An 8,995-nucleotide genomic window follows, 5' to 3' on the forward strand; every position below is an offset into this window, starting at 1 on the left:
TAATATAGAATTGCAGTATTCAAGATTAATTTTGAATAACTTTTTCCATAATCTCTTTAAAACATCCTATCTTGTATAAAGGACTTCACACCAAATACATAGGCTACAACATGTGAGAAAATCAGCTGATTCAATTTCATCTAGGATTTTATATAAATTCGAAAATCCCATATTAATCATATAAAATTGAAGCTTAATAAGATCAGCTGGTTTTTTGTATGTTGTAGCTTAGTACTGATTTATAGCCAGTCAAATACAAAAATCTTGGGCTTTACGAGTTGTTTGACTGGCTGTAATTCAGTAACTATCCAATATTATTTAGTTTTGAGACTATTACATCTTTTGTTCAGCAGGACATAAGCTATAACATATGAAAAAAACAGCCAAAATTCCATCGAAAGTCAAAATTCTATGTATTTGGTGCAGAGATCTTTTGAATGTCAGTTATTTTATAAAGTAACTAAGGCTTAAATCGAGATAAAGTTGATTAGTCAAACTAGGATTTGTTTTTCTCAGCTGAATTGGCTACATCAGTTCAGAGTTTACCTCTTTTACTCCACATCAAACCGAAAGAGGACTCTAAACTAGTGTAGCCAGTTCAGCTGAAAAAAACAGACCTCTAGTATTAAAAGGAATAAAGTCCCAAGTAGCAAACTAACGTCATTCTGACGTCAAAATGACGTTAGTCGCTTGTTACCTAAGATGTTGTTACATACGAGGCAAGTCAGAAGAAGAGCGGCTTTACAAAAAGCCTCATCTCCAAAGAGCTGAAGACTTGCATTTAAGAGGACGTACCTTTCTTCGTGAGGTCCTCCATCGTCTGATCCTTGCAGTCTACCGCGAGGTGACTACTACTACCGCAGTTGTAGCAAGAGATTTTCGCTGGCGGGATTACCGCCGCCGCCGCATACGTCACCACCGACGTGGGCGGCATGTATGACGCTTGCACCGGCGTCGCGGCGGCCGCCGCGGTCGGCGGCGGCGGCGGGGTACTGCCGGACGCGGCGGGATGCCCCGTGTACGAGTACATGATCTCGCCGTTCGGCTGGTACGCCGGCGGGTAAGCTGGTCCTCGCGCGGACGGACCGTGCAGGAAGTTGGAGTAGATGCCGCTGTTACCGGGCCGCAACGCGGCCGGGAAGGCGTGACCGTGCGGCAGATACGCAAGCTGCGAATGTGTCGGTGGCGCCGGGAAGGAAACGCAGTGCGGCAGATTCGGCGGTCCGCCGTTGTTCCCGTTGTTCCCGAGCCCGTTCAGCATTCCCTGGCTCTTCTGTCGCATCGCGCGCGCCTGCGGATTCTTCCTGGTGAGTTGTCTGCTCTCCGGTGGCACCGACGACTGCATCGGCTGCTGCTGTTGCTGGGACGTCGAGGCTGACGCGCCGATATGCGGGGGCTGTGGCGGCGCCGTCGCCGACGAGTGCACCGAGTTCAGGTGATCGGTGACATTGTTGTTGTCGTTGCTGCCGACCCACGGAACGGCTGGCGGCGTCTCCGGAGGTGATCTGCTACCGGTGCTATCGGAACTGCTGCTTTGAGAGCAGTGCCGACTGCTCTCGGAGTCGAGTCGTAGCGTTTGCAGTTGCGCAAGGCAGTACATGTGCTGAGCGTTGCATCTGAAATTTACGATCATTGTCTCAAAATACCCAGGTAGCAAGTGTCAAAGTCACTTTTATGTTGAATGACGTCACTAGATGACAAAATAATGGCATTTTGACGTTTAATGACGCCAGTTTGCTACTGGGTAGGATTATCAAGTGAATCTTTTTTAATGATAAATATTAAAAATATGTTTTCCAATCAAGTTTTACACTAAAGTTTAATTCAAATTCATATATATATATATATATATATATGTACCTTGCAAATCGATTTTGCATTCCAGCTACTGGTACAGTGAGGCAGGCATAACAGGAGTTCTGGGCCGTGTACATCTGCGGCGGAGGATACATTTGTATTTGCGCGGGATCCATCGACGGCATGGGATAACGCCGTACGTTAGGAGTGGTTACGTGATTCTGGTAATTATGTATCGCCGGATGTTGTTCCTGTTGTAATGGTATTGATTTCCCGCTTGTATTACTATTATCACCCAAGACCTCCATACCTGGTGCAGCCTGTGTGACGAAAGAGATAGCGTTAGCATTTATAAAACGCTCTAAATATCGTTTTAACAATCATTAATTTACACATTACCAGATTCTATAATGTAAGCCGCATTTGCAATTTTAATCTTTTTTAACAAAGTAATATTTCAAGCTTGTTAAAAAGAAACAAGAGAAAATATGCAAAACCTGAAGTTAAATTTGCAGAATATTTTCTATTTTTGCGTTCAAATTACTATTAAAATTAAAAATTGTAATCAGTTTCTCAATTTAAAAAATAATCAATTAAAATTAACCGAGAAATCTTTATCTTTTAAGAAGATTCATATATATTACAATAAACAGAATGTCCTAAAAATCTTGCAACAGTTAAATATCTCGAAAATAAAGGCTTTTAGAGAAAATTATTTCAAATAAAAATTGTAGGATTTTAAGTGGCACATTAAGTAGTAATATTAGTGTAAGTAAATAGCATTGTTAAAGCCGCTTAAAATTTACTTAAAAATTTTTAAATAAAAACCTTTATTTTTTATTACATATTCATTACAGCTCATTTTAAGAGCTTTTCAAAATACTACTTAAATACAGGACACCCTGTATAAATGTATATTAATCTTACTTCGTTCTCGATCGCCTCGGTAACCGAATGCGTGGTATTGCTAGTATTATCCAGCTTCTTATCCGTTGAAATCTGATTTAAGCCATTGGTTTGACTCTTGACTATACTCCTCAACTGTCCTACCGCGTTCGGCGTCAAGCCGATTTCCCTTAAATCTTCGTCGCTCAACCTTCTAATCTGTAATGCATCATATACATAGCTTAATCTCAAATTGTACACGCACGAATATACATGATACAAAAAACACGGTTTTATTACTTACTTCGTCGAGGGAGAGGTTTTGTAGATTGCTCTTAAAGTTCGGCATCTCCTTGCCTAGGGTCTCCCGAAGAGAATCACCGGAATTCGACGGCCTGAGTCTAGGCGGTGGCGGGGGTTGTTTCGACTGGGTCGCCGGAATCAGAGTCGACGACGGAGCGTTGTCGACGGAATTATGGCGAGAGAAGGTCGACGTGCTCGTGATGGGCAAAGGAACTGGTCGCGACGACGGTAGCAATGGCGGTTGACTAGGAAGACTTCTGCTCGCGCCGAGCGCTGGTAAGGGCGGTAGAGAATTGTTGTTGTTGTTGCTGTTGTTACTGTTACTACTGTTGTTACTGTTATTGCTGTTGATAGCGTTCGAGCCGGAGATACTCGTTTGACTGTTGTTGGAGCCGCTCGACGACGTCGTGAGGGTGCTCGAACTGGACTGGGTCACTTGCGAGGACGAAGTACGCGGATTCGCGTTATTCCTGCCACGACCCATCGGCGAATTGCTGCGACTAGGAGATCGTGACTGGGACGGCGAAGACTGGCGGCTGACTAAAGGAGAATGTGGATAAGCCAGCACGTCGCCGGTATGATACATCAGCTGGTTTCCCATCATAACCTGACCCGTCCACGCTGGCGGCATATGGTTCATGGATGGGAAACCAAGGTGAACGTATTGAGTTGTACCGCCGGATCCCATAGGCATTTGCTCCGGGCCAGGCAGGCATAATCCTGGTGGAGGTATCGTGAGGCCGGGTGGCATTCCGGTTACCATGGCATTTCTCATTGCGATTTCTCCTGTAAACATCAAGTAATAATAAGATAATGAAGCAATCTTGGATTTAAAAAAAACGAGCATAGATTTATGAAACAATTTATCTCATTGCACTTCACAGTTTTTCTCTTTGCATAGATAAAGAATTTTATAATACAAAAAAGTTTATCTTAGAAATATTCTTGTCTAAGAAATCTTATCTAATTGTAAGAAATAATATTAAGAATACAGTTAAATACAGTTAAATATGAAATAATAACTATTTATAGCACTTTTAATTGCAAAATTTTCACAATTACAATATTCATACATGAATATAAAAACATAAAATATAATTATAAAAAATATAATATAGAAAAAACGTAAAAATATAAAACATAAATTTTCCAGAAAACAATTTACGTTATTTTATTTAAAATAATTTATTAGAAAAAAACAAAGATTCTGCAAAGCAAATTTTAAACATCGTTTTTAAGTGAAAAAAGTCAAGATAAAATATAAACAGCTCTGTATAAGTAAAAGATATATATAAACAAAAACTACTAATGTGCAATATATTATTGACATATTATTCTAATTAATTCTCCCTAATAAATTAAACTACTGAGATCATTAAGTAAAAAAGCGCACTCCATTGGCGTTAGAAATGCTTCATTTGATTGACCAATTAGAGCCAAGAAATTTTTCCTCTTTTTGTCCTAATTGATCAACTAATTGTACGTTGGTGCATCCTAAGTAAAATGAAGAAAATTTTATTCTTTTCTAAAAAAAACAAAGCCTTGACTCAAGCTACTGTTAAGTTGCTTCTTATTGCAAGAGTCCTAATTGTATTATGTCCAATGTTTATCTTTTGAATTAATGAACATTTAGAAAATGAGAGGCTTACCATGATATGACTGCATTGGCGGTGGCGGCATTAAGCAACTATTCGGCATTTCAGACTCCATTAGCCTCTCATTCGTGCTCATGCACGGTGTACAGCCCTGCATAAATTTGAATCATGTATTATGTTTGTAAAAAAATATGTAAATTTATAATTTAACAATTTCAAATTTTTCTACAAAAAAATGATTATTAAATCATATAAATTACTGATATAAAAATTTACTATTCAAATAATATTATTAAAGTGTTTTATTATTAAGATTATAAAATTCAGTATATATTAATGAATTAATTCGAGTTGAAGAAGATAATGTATTATATCTCTCTATTTAACAATAGTATCAATAGTTTCTAATTTCTTTTTTAAATTAAAATCATTATATTAAAGCATATAAATTAATGATATAAAAATTTACTATTAAATATTACTAAAGTGTAATAAAATAGTGTTTTATCAAAATTATAAAATGCATAATGTATCAATAAATTAATCTGTGTTGAAGAAGATAATGTATTTTACGACTCTGTAACAAAAGTATTCTTTCTCTATTATACTTAACTATAAACCAATGTGTATTACATTAGTCTATAAAATTTTTTAAATACAACACAGTGAAAAAAAAGAAAAATCATGTTTCTTCGTTAAAAAAAGAAAAGATGAGCTTTACATTACTTGTGTTGGTTTGAAAGAAGAGTTTATCTTTGAAAGATTCAGACGAGCTTCTTCCTCCTGCAGCTTGATGAATATGTTGCCGAAGACGCTCTTCTGCTCGTACGTGAAGGCCGGATGATTCAGTGCCATCGTATACAGCAGCAGCAACTCTTCCAGAGGTTGATCGTCCACGTTGGTATTGAAGGTTCCATTGATCAGACTGGTGATCTCCTGGTGATCAAAGTTGGATAGATTTTTGTACAGGATCACCGCGCAGGGGTAATTGCACGAGTGCAACAGCGCCATGTAAAGAGCCAGTTTTCTTCGTGTACGTTTATCCGTCACGTTGGAGGTCGTCAGTTCGGCCACGTCGGAGGTGTTGTTAGCATGATGCTCCGAGTCGCGCAGGTCATTGTAGTCCCGCTTGCCGATCTCCTCGATGCATGTGCCAAGGTATCGTACTTCGAACGGCAAGCACATGTTCAGTAATGTGCACATCACATCGATGCGTTTATAACTAGACAGATAAAAATGATGGATTAGTATGAAGTACAACAACATTAATCATGCTTTATGTTCTTTATTTTAAAATGACAGCTCTAAACGTTATAATTTCAACTGTCTCTCTCATAATTCTACTTCTAAGTCTTTCTCCTTTTCAGAATGTACTCTTTATCATGTAAATTTGAAGAGCTGTGGATAGACAATTGGATCATACGCATCATTTTCATCAAACATATATGTATATAATTTATTTTAATTTTATCATTAGGAAAATATTAATAGTTAATTCAATAGCCTTAATTTTTTTTAAGCAGAAGAGAAATATACTAAAAAACTTGAATAATATAAATTATCTTTTGAATATTGCTTTTACATTCATTTTGTTAAAATCTGACCTTTTGATTTACTTTATTTTGCTTCAAACTATTATGAAAACAAAAACAAAATAAAAATAAAAGCATGTTGTATCTAAAGATATTTAAATCTATTTTAAGTACACATATACATAAATACAACTTTCTTCAAAATTTAAAGTGTTACAAGAGATAAGAAAGAGAACAATTTTATCAATATATATTACATAATAGCTAAAATTAGAATCTCAAAATATGTTTGAATTTTTTTACAGTTTTTTAAAAACTATAAAAAAGCTATTAAAGAAAAAATATTTATAAAAATTTATAAATAAAACTATATTTAAGCTAAATGAAGCATTTTGTTACACAGATTGTAAACAAATCGTAATTAAAACAAAGATTAAGTTATTTTTTAATTTCTCATTACTTTAAACAGATCATTAGCAAATTATATGTTTTTAGATACAACAGTCTCTCTATTTGTCATATAATTTAACTTTCTGTCACTTAAAAAATTAACTTTCTTACATATTTTATTTCAATATTTTATATAGATATGTTAATTTATATCTACACACACATACACATACACATATATATATTGTATATATAACAATATAGCTGTCTTATGCAATCATTGATAATTATCATATCACGCACTGATGCATTCAAATTTAAATATAGATCATTATTCACAGAAATACTGAAATAATGTATTATTTCGACATTTATATAGAAAGTTGCATCAAATAGTGTTATAAAAAAATAATAAAAAATCAAACTGCATTTTGTCAAAGTGCTGGAGAAACTGGAAGATTCTTGTGATATAGCTTAGCAATCTTATTTTTATTTTATCAAGATATTTTTTAATTAAATTGTTTCACTTTTTATAAATCTGAATATGTAATTTAATTGTATGTAAATATATTAATGTAATATATATATAGTTGATATACAGGTATAATATATAAACCTGTATAATATATAAATCTATTTATATAATATATATTGTATATATAAAAATGCAATAATTCAATAAAGAAATATATTTCTTTATCGAAATTGTAGAACAAGCACAGAGATGCATTCAGATGCATCTAATGAAGAGAATAAAAAAAAGAGAAACACTTTTCACCAGATCAAGAGTCGCTTCGTACAAAAACCATAGACCTTACGAGACGACAAGGACACATGTCCCATTCGTATGAACCGTATCAAGGAACATCAGTTGACAAGTGACATTAACAGTAGCATAATATTTAAATTCTTTATACAAGCTACCAGAAACTTTTCTAAAGACTCACAATGACAAAGCAACAGGACAAAATGCAATTTCAAGAAATGTGATACAAAACAGACGCAAGAACCGAAGAGGATCCGGGGTATCGCGAATACCACACCGGGGTAACGCGGCGTCGACGACGGTTACGCGAAAAATAAAAAAAAATAAAAAAAAAAATAAAAAATCACACTCCTGAAATATCTCAGAGGAAGAACAAGAAATCATGACGCGACGCGACGACGCGACGCTTTTGATCGCGACTTCATCATCCGCTCGCACGTTACCTGGACAGATTCCCAAACCATGATACCACGTTCTCCTTACACACCATCGCCAGACAACATTGATACCACTTGGGTGGGAGGAAAGTGTAGAGCAACGGAGCGGACAGTCAGCGGGCGGACTCTCTCTCTCTCTCTCTCTCTTTCTCTCTCTCTCTCTTCTTCTGCTCTGTCTCGCTCCCTCCTTCTCTCTCTCTCTCTCTCTCTCTTCTTCTCACTCTGGCAGCGCGCGATCGGACAATCGACTTGACAATCGGATCTCCTGTTCGGAGAGGATCTCCTCTCGCAGGCGTGCGATGACACTCGTTGCAGGACGACGAAGCACCGAAGGTGCAAAGTGGCGGCAACAATCTCGGCAGCAGGCGGATGTGTCCTCGTGCACGTCAGAGTCGTACGTCGACGATGATGCGCGCACCAGGTGCGCCACTTCCTGGGAAGGGGAAAGGAACGACGAGGGTACTTCCGGAGAAGGTCGACGATGACAGGGTCGACGCAAGGGTCTTCGACGAAAACGGAGTCGCGCGACTCGAGACGAGCCTCTCGTCCCTTCCTTCCTTCTCTCGCGAGGAGACGAAGGAACGCGTCGCTCCGGATTCCTCTTGTACGCCTTCTTCGGGGTAGCAGTCCTCCCTGCTGGCCGGGTGTCTCTCCCTGGGAGCGAAATAACACGTCTCTTTCCTTCTCGCACGAGATACGGGGATTGTATTTTATATGTTACTTCGCCGCCGTACGTTCGTTTCGTGCACTTCTTCGCTACGATACTCGCGAATTCGCTCTCTCTCTCTCCCTCTTCTATCTCTCGCGCGCGTACGAGATGCTAGAAGTGTCGGGCAATCAAGTTGCGAGACCGTTCATATGCTCGCGTTCGAAAAGCCATCGACGATGAAACCTGTCGCTTTTGAATCAAGTGATGTTTCCATGTGGCGACGACAGCGAGAGTCTAGTAACGTTACTAGAGACGCGTCGCTAGGTATTCGCGCGCATCGTGACAGTTGACAGTTGGCGCGCCAAATGTCACGTGTTACCTGTCACGTGCTCGGCCGAGAAAACACCTTGTTGCTAGCGGCCACTACCACGATCATATAAATATAATAAAAATAAGATATATATATATATATATATATATATATATATATATTGAATAAAATATAATATATGTAATACATAATATATAATTATATAAATAATATATAAATATATATACAATATATGATCGTGGCCTTGCATTGTTTTACGATATCACGAAAAATTGTAGATCGAGGATACTTTAACACGTTTATGTTAACA

General features: G+C 37.5%; 1 protein-coding gene and 1 long non-coding RNA gene across 2 annotated transcripts in view; one reads left to right on the forward strand and one right to left on the reverse strand.

Moving 5' to 3' along the window:
* LOC114934322 (uncharacterized) overlaps positions 1-4,033 on the forward strand; it is a 15,218-nt gene extending 11,185 nt beyond the window's left edge. The window contains exons 2-4 of the long non-coding RNA XR_003820255.2: positions 1,886-2,021; positions 3,044-3,261; positions 3,340-4,033. This is a non-coding gene — a long non-coding RNA (uncharacterized LOC114934322). The remainder of the gene's footprint in view (positions 1-1,885; positions 2,022-3,043; positions 3,262-3,339) is intronic.
* LOC114934320 (uncharacterized) overlaps positions 1-8,570 on the reverse strand; it is an 11,735-nt gene extending 3,165 nt beyond the window's left edge. Inside the window, exons 1-7 of the mRNA XM_029307002.2 lie at positions 7,712-8,570; positions 5,307-5,802; positions 4,635-4,731; positions 2,987-3,771; positions 2,725-2,901; positions 1,861-2,117; positions 796-1,616 (exon numbers count right to left, since the gene is read on the reverse strand). Coding sequence (XP_029162835.1) covers positions 796-1,616; positions 1,861-2,117; positions 2,725-2,901; positions 2,987-3,771; positions 4,635-4,731; positions 5,307-5,802; positions 7,712-7,758 — 2,680 coding nt within the window. The 5' untranslated portion in view covers positions 7,759-8,570. The remainder of the gene's footprint in view (positions 1-795; positions 1,617-1,860; positions 2,118-2,724; positions 2,902-2,986; positions 3,772-4,634; positions 4,732-5,306; positions 5,803-7,711) is intronic.
* Positions 8,571-8,995: the final 425 nt, after the last annotated feature.

This window comes from Nylanderia fulva, unplaced genomic scaffold (assembly GCF_048542155.1).
Source record: "Nylanderia fulva isolate GAGA-0341 unplaced genomic scaffold, ASM4854215v1 Scaffold24, whole genome shotgun sequence".
In the NCBI taxonomy this organism is placed as follows: Eukaryota; Metazoa; Arthropoda; class Insecta; order Hymenoptera; family Formicidae; genus Nylanderia; species Nylanderia fulva.